Genomic DNA, 18,692 nt, shown 5'->3' on the forward strand with positions numbered 1-18,692 from the left:
TTTAGGTTTGTTTTAAATCTCAACATCAATAGATGACAGACAACCCTTTAAATCCTAAGAGTATATATGAACATGTGTCCCCACAGAAATCTAAATTAGTTCATTATTGCATTAAGTAATAAATAAGAGAGAAGAGTGTCAGCTGTCACAAGCTTTTAAAATCACCCAGTGCCTATCCTTACTGAAGCCAAAGGATTTACCTTTCTGTGGATGGTGGCAAGCAATGACCAGATGCCAACTGGCATCAGGAAGGACAGGAAAAAAGTTTAAGAAAAGGGACCTCTTTGTTCTTCTTCAATATCACAGTTTACACACTACCACACGTTACCAAGTGTTATGGGTTGAACTGTGTCCCAAACAGATATGTTGAAGTCCTAAACCCAGTCCCTCAGAATGTGACCTATTTGGAAACAGGGTCTTAACAGATGTCATCTGTTAAGATGAGGTCAGAGGTGAGCCCCTAATCCATCAGGGCTGGTGTTCTTAGAAGATGGCTATGTGTGAAGACAGACACACAAGGAGGACACCATGTGGCAACAAAGGCAGAGACCAGAACTATGCAGCTGTAAACCAAAAAATAGGTGTTAGCAAACCACCAGAAGCCAGGCAGAGGCAAGGAAGGATTCCCCTACAAGTTTGAGGGAACATGGCCCTGTCAACATACCTTAATTCAGACTTCCCACCTTCAGAATTGCAAAATCATAAATAAATGTCTGTTGTTTTAAGCCACCCAGTCCTGTGGTATTTTGTTATGGCAGCCTAACAAACTAATAATAGCAAACTAACCACCTTTTAGGAATTGCTCTCCACCCCCCACAGTGTTAATATCTAAACTCAGGTGTGAAAGCCAGGGCAGAGGGGGCTCGTATATTCTTTTTAAGTAAACCTCACTTCTATGGATAGAAATAAAAACAGGTGAGGGAAGGAGGACTTCCATAAAGGATCATATTCTTCCAGTTGTAAAAAGAAAAAAAAAAAAAAACAGGAACAGGAAATACTTCAAACATTATAAGAACCAATTAGAAAAAAGAGACATTGTCCATAGGGCACACTTCTTTAACTCACTAAGGACAGCAGGAAAATAGACCCTATGTGGTGGAAGACCTCTGGCCTCCCTGGTGGCAGATGAGCTCACATCCCAGGTGGCTCCTTTCTGGGCCTCGCTGCCCACATACCTGGTGCACACAGATGTTGCATTTGTCACAGAACACCATCTCATTGCCGTCCTCACCATCAGGTGACTGGCAGACATCACAGACAACATCTTCATCATATTCAATCCCGAGGCCTTCTTCAGTCTCTATGGCATGATTCATATTGTCATAGCATCGCTGTTCAAATTCCTCCAGGACCCTCTCCATGGTGTATTCATCTAACTCAGGCATTCCTGAAGGAAAAATGCCACAAGAACATTTTAATACATCTATATTAATAAACATTACAGTAAGACAGTACTAATGACAGTATTAATATATTTATATTTATAATACATCGTCTTATAACTAAATCCATCCTGAGTGTCCCATTTTCTACTGAAGAAGGCCTCTCAGACTGTTCAAGGAAGGATCTTCAAATTAAAAGGCAGACACAACCTTCCATGCAACAGTTTGTTACCTATGGACAGGTGCTGAAAATGTAGTGTTGTAAGAAGAAAAGGAAAAGATAAATCCCAAAAGGGTTTAAGGATATTAAATACGTATATTGTTAGATTATCATTTCATTACAACATTATAAACCACAAGTAACATGGAAGGGACTTCAAAACCATGACCATATATAAGAGTTCGGGTATTTTCTGAAAAACATTCTTCCTTGCTACTTAAAATGTTGCTCTGAGAACAGATTTCACTGTGAGCACACAAATGTTTTTAACTGGTTTATCCCTCCTCACTCTGAATTTACAAAGTTGAGATGCATAGTTAATCAGACACATGAAAGACAGAAACACAAGGAATGTCTGAAGCAAAGGAAACAGCTCATTGTGAATCAAATAAAATGCATTCTTATGCAAGAATGACCAAAAATAAATTTCAAGTGGTTATCATGGTTATAGGAGTGGTGGAAGAAAATAAGTCTTATCTCACTTGTGGAGATATTCCAAACTTCCTACAATGAAAATACTCATGCAGAAAGAAAAAACAGGTTAGACTAAAAATACTCTAAAAGAACATGTAAGTGGCAAGAAAAAACAGAAATGTTATTAGAGCCAGTAACTTTTATGCACTCTTGATAAATATAAAACCATCAAATTAACACTTTAAGTTTTTAAAAATCTGAAGAACACATTAGAGCTGACACTGTGATAAGCTCTAAGCACATTCAAAAAAGTCACCTAGCACCCAGCTATCACCTCATACCCTAATTACTGATAAGTTACTTGCCTGCATGGCCAGGACACTCATATCTCAATTCCTCCTACCAGTTTTGAAACTACCAGTGGCTTTGAAAACACAATCCTATGCTCCATAGTTATTTCTTACCATTACAAAGAACAATAAAAATAAAACAAACATCTTTAAGCATATGTTCAATTTACGTTACAACCACATACATAATCTGCCTTGCCGGAAGTATTCCACACTACCATTCAATCTGATGAGTTAGGCCAGGCTCATTACTTAAACCACCTCCAAAGCCGCCAGGGTCTCTGGCTGTACCCCTCTGCCTTAAGACAGGACACCTAGCCAGTCAAGTGCATTACACTGGTCTTTACACAGCTACTACAAACCACAACTTTATAATCTTTGAAGCTGGAACTGAATGGTATTCTGTCCAAGGGAGCTCTGAACACTTATGAACAGACTGTGTAAAAGAGCCTCCTGGCTTGCTAATACCCTGGCTACTGAAACCTAAAAGCAGGGACCTTTGGAGATGGTGATATACTCTGTCAAACAACTTTCCCAGCTCAGTCTGCACCACTGCTCCCATGCCACAGCCTGGTGAGCAGCATGGCAGCAAAACAACTGGTATGTGCCAGGCCCTGTGCTAGGTTCAGCGACTGACTGATACAACACAAAAACAGTCTTTGTCCCTCAGGGCTTTCAAATCTACCATCGAATACTCTGTAAATATCTACTATGTGCCAGACAGCCACCAAACACCTCTCTCCCACCCAGGTCCCACAGCACAAGTTCCAATTAATCCTTGCAGTCTCTCACACAGAGCCCAGACTTGACCTCAGTGGTCCTGCTCATCACGACACTTCAGGAAGCCCTTGGCAATCAGAGGTGGCATGTGAGATGAAACCCATGTGCCATCCTGGTCTTGACACTGGGACATGCCAGCATATGAGGTACAGAAGCTCCAAGCTGTACACACACACAAAAAGATCAATTTATAGAAAATAAACCATAATGGGCAAAGCGCTCAACTAAGGTGGGGGCTTCACGGAAGGAGAGCCCAGACAGAGGTGAACAGGGAAAAGGAAAAGCACTCCAGGTTTGGAGGACTCAAGGAGAATAACGGAAGTGAGAAACACAAGAGGTGTGTTAGAAAACAGTGAGCCTGGCTAGAGTGGAGTTTAATATGAGAAACAATAGGCCAGAGCTGAGGAAAGGATCTGAATGACATTGCGGTGGGAGGGAGCGGGAAACACAGCCGGAAACTTTGTAGACCAGACCCTCCTGTCATCTTGGGGAAGTCACTTCATTTCTCTGGGCTTCAGTTCCCTTGAGGTAAATAAGTGAGGGGGTGGATCAGGGCAGAGATGGGGAATCCTGCCTCCACACCCACGGACAACATCCCTCATGAATCCCACCACTGTCTACCAGCCGCCCACAGACATGTGCCATAGCCAGACAAGCTGATCTCCAAAAAAGAGCCCACGATTCTGAGACTAAAGCTATGATGAAGCTGCCTTCACCAGGATATGAGCTTCTACTACTCACCCAGATGTCTAAAATTCTTCTCTATTCATCATTCATTAATAAAACAATACAACCCATGGTCTCTCACCCATCTCCTTAAATTCCTCATTGGTCAGTTCCAGCCATGCAGCATCCATGTCGTTGAGGTCGTAACGACACACACTGTCAGCCAGCGTCCGGATATCAACATAGCCCAACTCTGGAGGCTCGGAGCCCGGTGAGACAATGTATTTCTTGGGCCTGATGAACATGAGGGATTTCTCTTCAGACACGACCCTAGTTAACAAGAAAACAAGGCAGCCACGTTACCCTTCCTGCCACATGAAAGGAATTCATCACAAGGCCCAAAGCTTGCTTCCACTTCCAACGCCCTAAACCCCAGGTTCTCACCAGACAAATTGGCTTAAAACGTCACTGCTAATTAACATCACTGTTAATAAAACTAAGTAGAAGTATCATTTAAGCCCCCAAAATGGAAAAAGATACAAGTGAAAAAACACTAAAAAGTCCTCAAAACCAGCTTTACCAGCTTTTTCCAACTGGCTTCCCAGGATCCCACATGCCCTGAGCCTTCATCTAGGACAGCAGTTGCTCTTCTGGCAACACCTCAACACCAACCTAACTTGTGAGAGTTTAGGATAAAATCACTTTCCACCAATCAGGCCTGACCACCCTGCTGAAGGCCCAGCACTAGGTTCAGGCAGGACAATGCATGGCAGAACACCGCAGAGCCAAGGGGACAAACCCATCACCTCTAATCTTAAAAATAAAACTAGCCCTTGTCCATTACTAATCAGTCTAAGAATCTAAGAGGCCTAGCCAAGTGGGGGACTCTCCCAACATACACTCAGGATCTCCTTATAACTGCCAACCTCCCCCAACCTGTTAACACCCACAGAAGAGCTTTCCACCATACCCCACTCAAAAGAAATGACACAAGACCCAATCACCCCCAACATGGAATGAAGGGCCTTCTCTTCCTAAAGGCAAAGGCCCAGCATCAGAGCCCCACACGCCCACCACATCAGCAGTTTGTGTCAGCATCAACAAGCTGTCCAAGGAGTGTCCAAAGTATTTTCATCAACCTTACAATTACCAGAGCGATTTTATCTATGTGACACTCAGGCAAACCAAAGGTTGTTATTTCTCCTACTCAACTAAGAGCAAGGTTTTAACTAAAAACTCCAGAAGCTGTGGTACCACATACTTCTCTGATACTGGGCTCCTCTATCCACGCCCCCCTCCGCCCCCCCCCAAAAAAAAGATTCATAGAGGAATTCCTGAATTCGGACTGCCAGCACTCAAACAGTCGGGATTGTGCCCCAGATGCAGATTCTAAGGCAAATGCAGTGTTTATCTTGCAGAGCCCAGTTTAACATTCCACTCCACAGGCCAGAAGTCCAGCCTACAGGGGCATCTGATTGGTCATTTAAGCCTGCATATTTATGTGGACATTTGTCACAGATCCAAAACAATGATCATCAGCAACAGTGAATGAGTCCACTTCACAAGGCAGGCAGCTGAGTGACAACACAGCAGAGAAACCAGGTGCTAGTTGAGAACAGAGGCCCTGAATCCTCTCTCCCTGTGAGGAACCTGCAGTCAGCTGAGCAAGACAGCGAAGAAGAAATGAGCAAACTGGTCCTTTATGCAGAGGGAAGTCATCAAGGACCCGGACCCTCAACACCCTTAAGGGGAAAAGTACTTCGTAAGCAAATCCAAAGGAAGCCCAGCAAGAACAACTGGGCAAAGTCCAGCCATAGGAGAATTCATCAAATACAGCCCTCCCCTTAAGCTCCCCTTCCACCTAACCCTGACCTGGCAGGCCTCCTCTCCAGAGGTGCAGTCAATCCCCGCAATATCCAAGAAGCCGGGCCCTCACTCCTCTCCAGAGTGAAGAGGATCTGGAGGTAGGTGAGGGACAAGTGGAGGAATAAAAGTTTTCCCTCCCCCAATCAGTTCCCAAAATGTCTTGGAATTTGCCCTCCTCTCATGAAAGTGCAGCCAGCACCTTCCCAAGACAGCTGGAATGTGTAGTCTGGAGGCCCATGGTCCTCAAAAATCACTACTCTATGGACCTAAAATGTGTTTCTACACATTTCTATTGCCACTTGAGGCCTCATCATTTCACTAACTGAAACACTGCTCTTCTCAGGCACCTGGATGTCAGGTGGAGAGGCACGTCTACCTGGCCACAGGCTGAGGGATGGTCCCAGGGCTCACGGGCACCTGGACTCCTTTCTCCCACTCCTGTCTCCAGGGATCTGCCAACACATAGTACTCATCTGGGTTCAGCTGATAGGAGTCATGCAACTTCATAGCGGTGATCAGGTCTGTCCTAAACACCTGGAAAGAGAGAGAAAGGGTCACTGACATTTGATACTTGCATTTTTATTCAGAGTGCTGGCAGCTGCAGGGTAACCATGGAGCTGCTGCGTAATAAGGTCACTGTATCAGCAGAGACCCAGTCTGACCGACGACCGGAAGCCCTCAGTGGGCCACAGCCTTGGCCTCTCAGGCTTGGGGGCAGCATGGCTCACACTACCCTCTCACTTCCTCATCAACTCCACAAGCCTGAGGTGTCTCTGACAAGCAACAGAGAAACCTCGTTGTCCTCCCCTGAGAAATCTCATGAACTCTCAATTCCAAAGACTGCTGCTGAAAACACACACCTAAAAATCTGTGGAAGGAGGCATTTCACTCAAGGGTGCTCTTTTGGTAGATGTTTAAGAAATAAAACTCCACTAACCACTTAACACTTCAAGCCAAAACCTAGAACCACCAGGGCCTCCTCTTCTATACTCAGACTGCAGCCACCCAGCTCCTGCCTCCCAGGACACTAGGGCTTATGGCAAGGTGGCTGGGGAGTCAGGCCCTGGTTGGCAGGTGCCAACGCAGAAGTACAGGCTAGAAAAATATGGGAGAGAATTGGGGACAGACCAATGGGGTCAAGTCAGAAAGGGGGCTTGTAAAGAACATGTTTACACACCTTTACCTGATGTAACTTCTACAAAGGAAGCAACATTAGAGGGGAAAGCAGAGGAGGGAAGGAGAGTGAAAGAAAGAAGCAAGCAAGCTACTATACTATACTCTCTCTTCACCTGGCCAAAATCAGACCCACAAAACTCAAAAGTATCGCTGTACTGAGGGAGCAAAGTGGCACCGGCATGCCCGCTCCTCCTGACTGGGGACACGGCAGGAGCACAGCCACGGCCTCGTCCTCCATCCTCAGTCCACTGGTGTCTCAGGGCTACATAAGGAAGCTCCAACCCTGGCATCAGCACCAGCCCAAAGTTGTATTTGGCACGAAGCAAGCCTGCATCCGTAAGCTACACTCTGTTTACACAAGTCACAATGCTGAACTCTCTCTTCTTGGGACAGTGAGTTCTTTCTTACGCTGCTAAGCACAGTTCACATTATATGCCTGCTAATAGGTCCATTTGTTTTTCCTGGTGGCTTTTCAGACTGGTGATCACTTTAATAAACTTCACCATAGTCAGACCACCGTCTGAGGCAGTGTCTGAATAAAAAGGCCATTTCTCCAGGCTGCCATCTCTCAACACCGACTTTTCACCAGTATGCCATTTCTTGTTTCTAACGTTCCGGAAAAAAGGAAGAACCTGGCTGTGCAGCCTCCACAAAAGCACAACTAAGATCAGGTTCCCTGACAGCCCTGAGCCACCTGACGCACTGGTCTGCACAGGACCTTGATCATCCATGCCCTCCTCACCCCCAAAGAGGAAAAGTCCTTGAAAACAAAAATCACAGGAAGCAAGTCAGTTAAAACACACATTCCAACTACAACTTACAAGTAATAAATAAGGGAGTTTGCCAAAGAAGGAAAAATCAAACTGAAGCAACAGGATGAGAACAGGATGGCCCACCATTCCTTTACTAAAAGACTCAGAGGAGGACGCCAAAAACTGAAAGAGATGCCCTAAATGAATTTCCAAGCCTCTGGCAGAGTTCAGAGTTAGTGCTAACCTAAATATAAAGTAGTCTGAACTAACTGCTGAACTCAGAGAACTTTAGAAAAAAAATCAGAAACAAAACCGGGGTCAGGGACAAGACCAGTGCCATCCATGCTGCTCAGCCCCATCTCACTGCCTGGTGCTCAGCACACCCAGTACCAGCTTCCTTATTCGAGTCACCCTGTATTTTTACCCTCAAGTGACAGTACAGTGGTTGTGGAGGCAGCACAGAGAATTGAAGAAATAAAGGCAGGCAGAGCCACTCCAATACCTCAGAAAAGGAGGGGAGCACTGCAGGTTCAAAATGACAAAGGCCTGGAATAATCAAGGCAATAAAATGGCCACCTGCCCATGAAGGTTTGATCTAATGTTTCCTGGGATGACTTTCTGCAATTTTAAAGGATATAAAGTACATTTCCTCATGGAGAATGTTATTCCACAACTAAAAATTCCTACACTGCTCAACACAGTGTCCCCCAACACTTCCATTACAGTCAGAGAAAATGAAGTACCTGGTGGAATGCAGGCCTCTGCTCTGAAGCTACAGGATGAGGTGGTCTTTGGAGTCATCCCGTGAAAGACGCAGCACAAAACAAGGGGCTGAACCAAAGGCTCTCTTCCCCACAACCTGCCCACCTGAAAACCGTGACAAACTAAAATGCCCTTTCTTCAATCATTTAAATCCTCAGAGCCTGGCAGAGGTTGTCAAAGAAAACATATCTCAGGACTGGTAGAAGGCCCTAATCAACAAAGGCCAGCAGAGAAATGCACCTAAAAGCAATTGTAAATAAAGAGACAATAGAGAACAGGTAGGTAGGTAGGTAAGTAGGTAGGTAGGTAGGTAGGCAGGCAGACAGATAACAAAACGTGGGGGAGTAGGGAAATAGAAGAAACAAATTGAAAAAGAAGGGGGAAAAGCCTTAAGCGTAATCGCCAAAACAAAACTCCCAGAATTACAATGGGTTGTTGCCAAATAAGCCACAAATTCATGGCCAAAACTAACTTGAGGCTGGCAGTGACTGGCAGCAGCCGAACCCGCTGATCTCCTGGCCAGAGGAAAAGTTGTTGGGAGCCAGCGAAGATGAAACAGAAAAGGAAAAAAAGAATATAATTAATAGTAATAGCTAACATTTACTACTGAGCACTTTTAAGTGCTTAGTATGTATTAATGTCTGTGTATTAACCCACTTAATCCTCACAAGAATCCTCTGAGGCAAACACCTGTGTTATTCCCATCTTACAAATTTGGAAACTGAGGCACAAAGAAGTTAGATAACTTGCCCATGATTGCAGAGGCATCAATTTCAACCAACCAGGTGTGTGCCAATCACATGTTCTCATGCACACATGTAGGACATGCACAATCACACCATCACTCAGGAAATACCTCTGAAGGTTTTCGATCTTCATGTCTGGAGCACGAACCTCTCCTGTGCTGAGATCGGGAATTCTGTGACCAAGTAGTTGAGAGGCCTAAAGACAAATAAATATCCAAAGAGGAACAATTAAGAGCACACAAACCACTGTGCGTTCACAGGGGTTTTTTAAACCAAATTTGGCAAGGCTCACCTCAGCACCTCCCCCATGACTCGATGCTCTTCCAATCCCAGTACTTACTTAAACCACTCACTTTCCAGAGCAGGCCTAACAAGCTTGCTCTGGTTCTCACTGTGTATCCCAGGTACAGCCCACAGGAGGGAAGGCCTTTTAAGAGCATCATGCATGTGGAGCCTTCATCTGTAAGCCTGCATTTCTTATGAGGTTCAAAGTCTCACGTTGGTAAATACAAATTGAGAAACACTGGAGTTTTCAGTAAACTTTTCTAAATGCTAAGATCATTATGTTCAATCCTAATGCCACCCCGCCAAAACTTAAAAAGAAAAAACCTTGACTCCACAAATATAAAAACTTAGCATGCCCTAGAACAGGAAAGTTCCAAGACTGCAATAGACTAGGGGCTATGGCCAAATAACCTTAAAATTGCCTACTCCCCTTTCCCAAGAAAAGGCCAACTGGCTCTTTTCTGTGCATTTCTTCCACATTTCTAAATAACTAATGGTCTGTTATCCAGCATCTCCCCCACCAAGCCACAAAATCTGGAAACCCTACCAGGGCACCCATGTCTCCTAACTGCCGCCATGTCTGAGTTCCTCTCAGGCCTGAAGACCTCTCTATAGCAACAACTCCATCCTGCTTCAGATGCTCCCTCCACCCAGGTGGCAATTCTCTTGCCTGGTGTCCACTTTGTCTCCTATGCATCCCGTAAATATTAGTGTTCCTCCTTCCTGTTCCGAGTGCTCTCCCCAAGGAGCACTCACCCCTGCCCTCTCACTCAGTCTTATCCAGTGCGCCCAGGAAACTGTCAGACTTGCATTCCCACACTCACCTCCGTCCTAAGCTCCAGGTCCACGTTCACCTTCAGATAAGACATAAAGCTCCGGGTTCCTTAGATCAGCCAACTCAGCGCGACAAAAACTGGACTCAACATTTTGCCCAAACCTCTTATTCCTCTTGTGTTTCTACTTTGATGAATACCACTATCATTTCTATTAGAATTCAGAAATCTAAGAGTCATCCTAGACTCTCCTCACTCAGGACACATCCAATCAATGGCCAACTTATATTCAATGCAACTACCCAATACCTCAGAATCCCAGCCTCTTTTCTCACCACCTCCACCTCTGCCTCCTGTCACTTGTTTTATGGTCAACTGCAGTGGCCTTCTGTTTGTGGGTACCATATCACCACCAGAGCTCCCAAACATCCCTCACAACCACCTGCAGTGGGTGTCTAACTACCTACTCACCTCTACCCTGAACACACACTGTACTGTTTCCCAGAAATTAACAACCCCCCAACCCTGCAAATAAAAGCCCGAGCCTGAGGGAGTTGCGTTCTACCAGCAAAACCACTTGCCACTCAAACAGGAAGCTCTTATCTCCATGGATTCCAGAGACAAGGAACAAGAGAATCAAAGCACCCTTAAGACCTTGGAGACATCAAGAAATAGATTCTGTACATAAGCCTATCATCAGATTTGCAATGACCAAAACTAAACGAGATTTCCAAACTCCTCTCTGACAGGGAAGCTGTGGGCACTACTCCTGATCACCAGTTCTGAAGGCTGCTACTGGGTCAACTGACTGTTGTTAGGTTAGCAGAATTAGATTTCCTACAGGTGGTCCTACCATACTGTTCAGTAAATATTTTAGAAAAACTCTTCCTTAAAAAAAAAAAGTATACCTCTTTAGACTCCAATGAGTAAGAATGTTTCACTCCCACACTGAAAGAAAGATTCTGGGCACAAACAGGGGTGCGAACCCAACTTGCAGAAGTTCTAAATCTGGTCATCAGTGGAAAAAGGAAAGGCAGAAGCCAAGTGAGGAACCTGGAGAGAAAGGCAGGTGGCTCCCATCGTTAAGCCCCTTTTCACCATCTGGTACTGCAGGCCACCCTCCGGCCAGCCCACAGGCTGGAAGAGACAAGGAAGAGTGATAGCAACTCTAGAAAGATGCTCAGGGGTTGGAGAAAGATGCAGGGAAGAAAAGGCATAGGCCCTTTCCTTTGAGTTACTACAAGAAGGGTTACAAATGATAAGAAAACTAGAAATTTTAAAAGAAATCACTCCACTGCTATACTTTAAAAATGAACATGGAGTGAGGGGAAGTGAGTCTTACAAATACTTACACAGTTAAAGTAGAAACGGCAAACTTGCTCAATTTTAGTTTTTGTGACACTCTTGCCTCTTCTAGGGGATCTGTCAGAGTCCCTCCCAGGTAGTTTCCAAGGTTCCCAGGAAGTGTACAGCTTTGCTAGCCAAGAACACACTCCAAGTAATGGCAGTCACTTAGACATTTTTCTAGGGCTGTTTCTATATTCTTGAAAAAATAGTCTGTGCCACATTTGCTTTCAAAATCATGTACCCAAAGATGCTACAAAATTGGGTATCTGATAGTATTATTATCCAAGAGAAACTCTGGTCTACCCAGAAATAATCTGTTTCTCTTCCTTTTAATGTACCTAATGAAAGAAGAAGAGAAAACATAATCTATTACAAGCACTTTGCAGAAAGGGAAAGACTTGGGAAATGGTAAAATTTCAATTATAACTGACAAAACTTTTATAAATAAAAGTCAAAAACCAGTAATCAACCAAGTATCTACCAACAAACTGAATGAGTGAACAGTGGTATCCATACAATTTATTATCCAAATTACGATATATCCATACAATGGAGTATTACCCAGCAATAAAAAAAAATGAGATGTTGATACATGTAACATGAATTAACTTTGGAATAAATGTAGAATGAAAGAATCCAGACAAAAAGAGTACATACTGCATTATTCCATTTACATAAAACTCTGGAAGACAGAAACTAATCTGTAAAAACAGAAAGTAGATCAGAGGTTGACTAGGGAAAAAAGAGGGAAGGATTATCTTGAGTGTAATGATTTCAAGGGTATAAACATTTCAAAATGTATCAAAGTGTATACTTTAAATGTATGCACAAAAAAAAGGGATGATTTTCTATCATCCAGTAACAGTAAAGGAAAAGATAATGCTCCATTTTACTTTACACAGGTGGTTGTACATAAAACCTAGATTTCCCTGCTGAACCAGGTGAGAATCTGACGAGGGAACTAGAAGGCCCTTCCATGTCCAGCAGCGGTATTTGTTCCTGATGATCTCTGTCTGGTTTATTTGCTTTCAAGCACTGTGTCAAGAGACATCAGGGACAAGACACAGATGGCTATTTACAACATACACCACACCTAAGTTGGTGTTGTGCACACAGCAGATTCTCAAAAAAATTTTAAGAGGAAAAAAATATAGTGTTGCTGAGGACAAACAGTCATGCTCAGTAAGAATCACCACCACTGTTAACTCAAGAACTGAAGGTGACAAGCACCAAGAATATACCCATTTTACCTATTAGAAGATACACTTTAAAAAAGAAAAAAAAAAAGATATGCTTTTGTGCTCTAGGAAAACGAGGTCATGGAAAATAATACATTTAAAGACAGCTTAGTGGGGCCACTGCTTCCTGATGAGAATGCACTGACATCTACATTCACAGAAAGTCTACAGGCAAAAGACTAAAGTCTTATAATATCACACCACTTCTCCCTACAGCCATGCTCTCTCCAGGCATTTCCCACGTGGTCAAGAAGATCCCAGAATATTATCCAAACAAAATAATTTTTGCATCCCCTTCAAATTAAAAAAAAAAAAAAAGTTATGTAGTGGGGGGAGCTTGGGTGACTCAGTCAGTTAAGCATCTGACTCTTGATTTTGGCTCAGGTCAAGATCTCACGTTTGTGAGATCAAGCCGCAAGTCAGGCTCTGCGCTGTCACTGCAGAGCCTGCTTGGGATTCTGTCTCCCTCTCTCTCTGGCCCTCCCCTGCTCACGTGACTGTCTCTCAAAATATATAAATAAGCATTTTTTTTAACGTTAAAAAAAAAAGGTTATAAAGCTTTTTTTTCAAAGTATGTTTGGTGAAAACAAACAAACAAAACAAATTAAACCAGAATTGAGAGTATTTCAAATACCACAAGGAACAGGAGATAGTGACATGTGCTACAGCAAAACACTAGCCAATTTTAAGTTCTTAAAAACCATGCACTACGATTACACTTGGTTGGTGCTGCATTTTGTTTTTATTTTCAGAATGTTAATAACATTTAATGGCAAACAGCTAAAACTATACCAAGTAAAATTCTTTTTTATTTTGTTACTTTCAGGAGAGGAGCTGGGAACTCTAAAAATTTGACAGTGATGTCTAAAAAATTATTTTATTGCCCACAAACATAGGATTACCTAAAGTCAACCTAAGTGAATTTAAAAATTCTGCACATGTACACAGTTTAAGAACAATTCTCTATTAAAAAAAAAAAACAATTATTAAACACTGAAAAGAATGAATAAAGAGAAAATATCTTGTTTTGTTTTCGTATCCCCAAACTCCCATTAAAACAGAAGTTTGTGGAGTTTAACAACACAAGTTATAAAAGGTTCATAGATCACAGCATCATGAGCATGGATCTTGTACATGCACAGAGCATTCTGAATCCTGCTTTCTGGTCCTACTAGGCAGGTATCTCGAACACTCGCCTTTGAAATTAAAAATAGCCATGCTTCTTGCCCTAGATCTAAAATAAGGAAAAACCTCAAGAGTAAATCTACTACACACTGCCCACATTGGTAACTCATGTGTGATAAGCCAGGGTGCATAGTGCATGAAAGGTTCAGAAATTACAATGAATGGTGGTCTGGGTTCATACCACCACAAAATGCAAACTGTGAAGGAACCTCATCACTATTAAATGGCAATCTTCTGTCTCAAACACTACTTCTAGACACCAAATACCACACTGGTGTCTTCAGGATGTTAAACCAGCCTAACAAAGTAAGGCACTTAGGACCAGCAAGTATTAAGTCTAGCAGGCCAGCTGGTGTCACAAAAGTGCACAGACCCAAGATACACACCTATGCATTATTTCAAGGCTAGGGACAGCCCCGTGCAAGTAAAGCAGTGCTATGGAAACTGCCACCACAAAGTAAGCAATTTAATGTAGTTTATTAGCTTTCTGCTTTAATTGCATGATAGAAGACAAGCCTCTAATACGAATTCTGTTTTATCATGGGCTGACCCTATACTTCCCACAATTCCTTCATCCCAGCATAGCTTTGCTCCATGGTCCAACTCACTTCCACCTTCCAAAGTACAAAAACTTAATGCATATATTCAAAAAACTGGCTCAGGAATATTTCAACGTAAATATACTTGGGTTTTCAACCAACTGACATACAAATGTTTCAGTTACCCCGCACTCCTGCCAACATACAAATCCAATGGCTACAGAAGACTAGTCCATGGACTAGATCATTTTGTGCTTATTGCTCTTCAAACCCAAGAGGATGCTTGCTCCACCTGTCAATGTCAAAGCCAAGCCACTGTCAGGTTTGAAAAGGGGCAAAGCCATCTCTGTGTGCCTTAAGGAGACACACAGTACATATTTTGAAATATTTGAGCCTAAATCCCTACATTTCAAGAATGCCTACACAACTCCTTGGTGTCTCAAGATGCAACTGATGGAGGAAAAAGAACAAATTAAAAGCATAGGCAGGGTGCCTGGGTGGGTCAGTCGGTTAAGCATCTACCTCTTGATTTTGGCTCAGGTCATGATCTCAGTTCATGAGATCGAGCCCAAGTCTCTCTTTCCCTAGATTCACTCTCTCCTCTCTCTGCCCTGCTTGTGCTCACTCTCCTTCTCTCTCAAAACAAATAAACGTTTCAAAAATTACAGTCAAATAAGAAATGTAAGTGGAAGCAGAGTTAACTTTTATGCAAAAGAGAAACCACCAAAGACCTGCATGAAGGTAAACAAGCACAGCCAACTGAATTAAGAAAATGAAGACAGGGGCGCCAGGGTGGCTCAGTCAGTTAAGTGTCCAACTTCGGCTCAGGTCACGATCTCACTCACAGTCCATGAGTTCGAGCCTTACGTTGGGCTAGGTGCTGGTAGCTGAGCCTAGAGCCTGCTTCGGATTCTGTGTTTCCCTCTCTCTGCCCCTCCCCCACTCACACTCTTGTCTCTCTCTCAAAACTAAAGAAACATTTTTTAAAAAATGAGGGGTGGCTGGGTGGCTCAGTTGGCTAAGCGTCCGACTTCTGCCCAGGTGATGATCTCACAGTTCATGGGTTCGAGCCCCGCATTGGGCTCTGTGCTGACAGCTCAGAGCCTGGAGCCTGTTTCAGATTCTGTGTCTCCCTCTCTCTCTGCCCCTCCCCCATTCATGCTCTGTCTCCCTCTGTCTCAAAAATAAACATTAAAAAAATTTTTTTTTAATTTAAAAAAAATGAAGGCAAGTTACCAAAAAATATAAGGGAACTCATTAAATGCAGTGAGACATAAAGAGGTACAAAGCAGAAAGTACATTTAATCCACTAAAAATTGTGGTGTCTCTTCACTGTTTATCTGTAAGCTGGAGAGCACCCAGAAAACTTAAGTCCTCTCATAACTTTATGTTTACCACTCATGAACCTGCATTAATTACCACGTGCAAAATTAGTAGATTTGAACTGTACTCAGATCTCTTTTCTGCCCATTCATCATCACAGGTAATGGAGCAGAGCTCAATTGGGTAAATAGAGGAGACGGAAATGTTTCAAGGCCAATACAGGTGTGGTAACTGGGCAGCCAAGGAGGGTCCCCAAAGGTACCTGGTTCCAGACCCCCAGCAACACACCAGGCCTTCCCACAGGGAAGTCAACACAGCCCTGAAATTAGGAAATTCAACTGGAAAAGGAAGCCCTGCTTCACAACTTCAGGGAAAACTTTAAAGTACATTTCTCTCATTATTTCTAAAAAAACGTTTTAATTTCCCTCTGGGCCTTTGACAGGCACATTTAAAAACACCCAAAAAACCTCCCAAAAACATCATTTTCATTTGGCTCCCCCTTATCTGAGCCAAAGATCCCATATTTTGGAAGAAAAAACAAAATGTGCCAAATGGACAGTATTAAGTAATATTTAATTCTTGTCTTACTTGTACAGGAAAAAAATGTAAGGATGCTGATCAGAGCTGTTAATTGGCCTGAGATAACAATCCATAATTCCTGCCAAAAGAAAGGACACTTGATGTTTTAATTAGCCTCTGCAGCTTTACTGAAGATAAAAATGCAATCTCCTTTAGTTTGGAAATACTGAACAATAGCTAGTGGATCCCATTCCCACATTTGCCAAAACCCCTAAGAACAGGAGGATCCTGGGCTGGGAAGCAAGAAATGAAGGGCTTGTTTCCCTGGGCCACACCCTGGTACAACATGTAACTTTAGAGATTGGCTAGGGCCACCCTGTGCCAGGAGGCCAGCAATTACAATGCAGCCTGCAAATACCCCAACACTATTTCATCCAACTGTAGGGCCAGTCCTCCACAGGGCACCTGGAGAAAGGCTTCAACAACTCCAACTGCAGCTGGATGAGTGCTTGCACTGGCACAGAAAATGCCCATCCATCCCCAACTGTAAATACCACACTGGTATTCCCCTGGATCAGGCCAGAAAACAAAGCAAAGGACTCCAGTCCCAGAGGCCAGCAGGGCCTAGCCACGGCTACAGTCGGTGTTGTGGCCCCCACGCTGACGTCCGCAGCTGCCTCTCCCTCACTTAGACATGTTTTGCATTGGGCTGGGAAGTGCTGCCAAAATTCTGTCAGGGCTGCAGGCTGGAGACGCTGGGGAGTGGCCACTGCACAGACCCAGCCCTTCTTGCAAATCAGGGCTTTCCAAGTGCCCAGACCCAGCTGAGGACCAGCTTGGTTCTGCAGACCCAAATGCAAGGGCAGAAAGCACCCCATTCAGCCTACCATGAGCTTACAAAGAAGGATGGGATCCAACACAAATAACCAGGCTGGTGCCAGAGGCCCATGCTTTGAGACAGTTGCCCTCAGAGAGGTGGAAAGGGTGTTCCATGGAGTGGACAAGTACATATTTTATAAGCTTTAGCATTGCAAGGGTTCTAATTGAGCTGTTTTTTTACTATTATTATCGTCCACCATAATTACCAAATCATTAAGCATGGATGGACAGCACAGCCATAAAGCATCAACATATGCTTTATACTGAACTACCTATGACAAAAAGGATGGCCCACCTAACTTCCACTAAGAGGTATCATTCTTGTTCTCCACCACCACCACTGGATTTCCATGTCTAGCCTAGAATAGACAGAACCCAGCTTCGTGGCCTATCTAGGGTAACCCTCCAGTACCCTATAAATATAAATGCTCCGCCTCCACCTTCTTCAGGGAAACTAGCACAGATAAGAAGTATATTAAGAGGAAGAAGAAACTGGCTGTCATACCATTAAGGTGACTTTTGATGGACACATTCTGGTGAACTTTGGGCACTCTATTCTCCCTTTCTAACAAGAGTTCTGGGTGGAAATTCATATTTAGATGAAATATTTGGTCTTCTAAGGTGGTTTCAGGCTTAACTGTTTCCCCCCAAAATTATTATTTTGAAGCCTAATTCCTAATACCTCAGAATGTGACTACATATGGATAAAAGCTTTAAAGGGGCGATTAAGTTAAAATGAAGTCATTAGAGTTGACCCTAATCCTATCTCACTGATGTCCTTAAGAGGACATTCAGACACAGAGACACCAGGGATGCACATATGCTCAGAAGACCACGTGAGGACACAGTAAGAAGGCAAGCCAAGGAGAGAGGCCTCAGAAGACAGCAAACCTGACACCTTGATCTTAGACTTCTGGAACTGTGAGAGAAAGTAAGTATCTGCTGCTTAAGCCACCCAGTCTGTGGTTGGTTATGGCAGCCCAAAAGGTCTAATACAAGGGCCTCTGGGGGCTATTAGGAGCAACTCTGAGGTGGACTAGAATGGGTCATGGTCCAGAACTGCACTGTCCAATATGGTAGTCACTAGCCACATGTGATTGCTTTTAATTTACATTTTAATTAATTAAAGTTAAAAAAAAGTCTTAAAACCTAGTTCCTCAATTACACTAGATTAGAACATTTACATCCTCTTGGGCAACTCTAGACCAGAAAGGGGAAAGCTCTAAGTCTGAGAGAACATTCAAGGAGAATCTTTTCTTTTTTAAGGTTTTATTTTTAAATAATCTCTATACCCAATGTGGGGCTCCAACTCTGCAACCCTGAGATCAAGAGTTACACCCTCTTCTGACTGAGCCAGCCAGGTGCCTCCAGGAGAATCTTTTCTAACCCAGTTAGAATTTCCTTAGGGAGGAAATGAAGCAGCAACAAAAGCAAACAGAGTGAGCATAAACCTGTTGCTCAATGCCAAAAAAAATATTAAATAGGACTAT

At 43.4% G+C, this 18,692-nt stretch overlaps 1 protein-coding gene across 16 annotated transcripts in view; it reads right to left on the reverse strand.

Annotated features, from left to right (window-relative positions):
- The window catches only part of JADE1 (jade family PHD finger 1), a 59,287-nt gene that overhangs the window by 21,158 nt on the left and 19,437 nt on the right, over positions 1 to 18,692 (reverse strand). For 9 of the 16 annotated variants that reach the window (XM_003985012.6, XM_045055868.1, XM_003985013.6 and 6 more), the window contains 4 exons: positions 9,225 to 9,310; positions 6,055 to 6,212; positions 3,955 to 4,142; positions 1,176 to 1,387 (listed from right to left, as the gene is read on the reverse strand). In XM_003985012.6, the coding sequence (XP_003985061.1) occupies positions 1,176 to 1,387; positions 3,955 to 4,142; positions 6,055 to 6,212; positions 9,225 to 9,310 (644 nt within the window). Of the gene's footprint in view, positions 1 to 1,175; positions 1,388 to 3,954; positions 4,143 to 6,054; positions 6,213 to 8,840; positions 8,884 to 9,224; positions 9,311 to 16,392; positions 16,463 to 18,692 lie in introns of all 16 variants that reach the window. The other 7 variants (XM_019828967.3, XM_019828968.3, XM_019828969.3 and 4 more) reach the window with 2 other exon arrangements.

Source organism: Felis catus, chromosome B1 (genome assembly GCF_018350175.1).
Source record: "Felis catus isolate Fca126 chromosome B1, F.catus_Fca126_mat1.0, whole genome shotgun sequence".
Lineage (NCBI taxonomy): Eukaryota > Metazoa > Chordata > Mammalia > Carnivora > Felidae > Felis > Felis catus.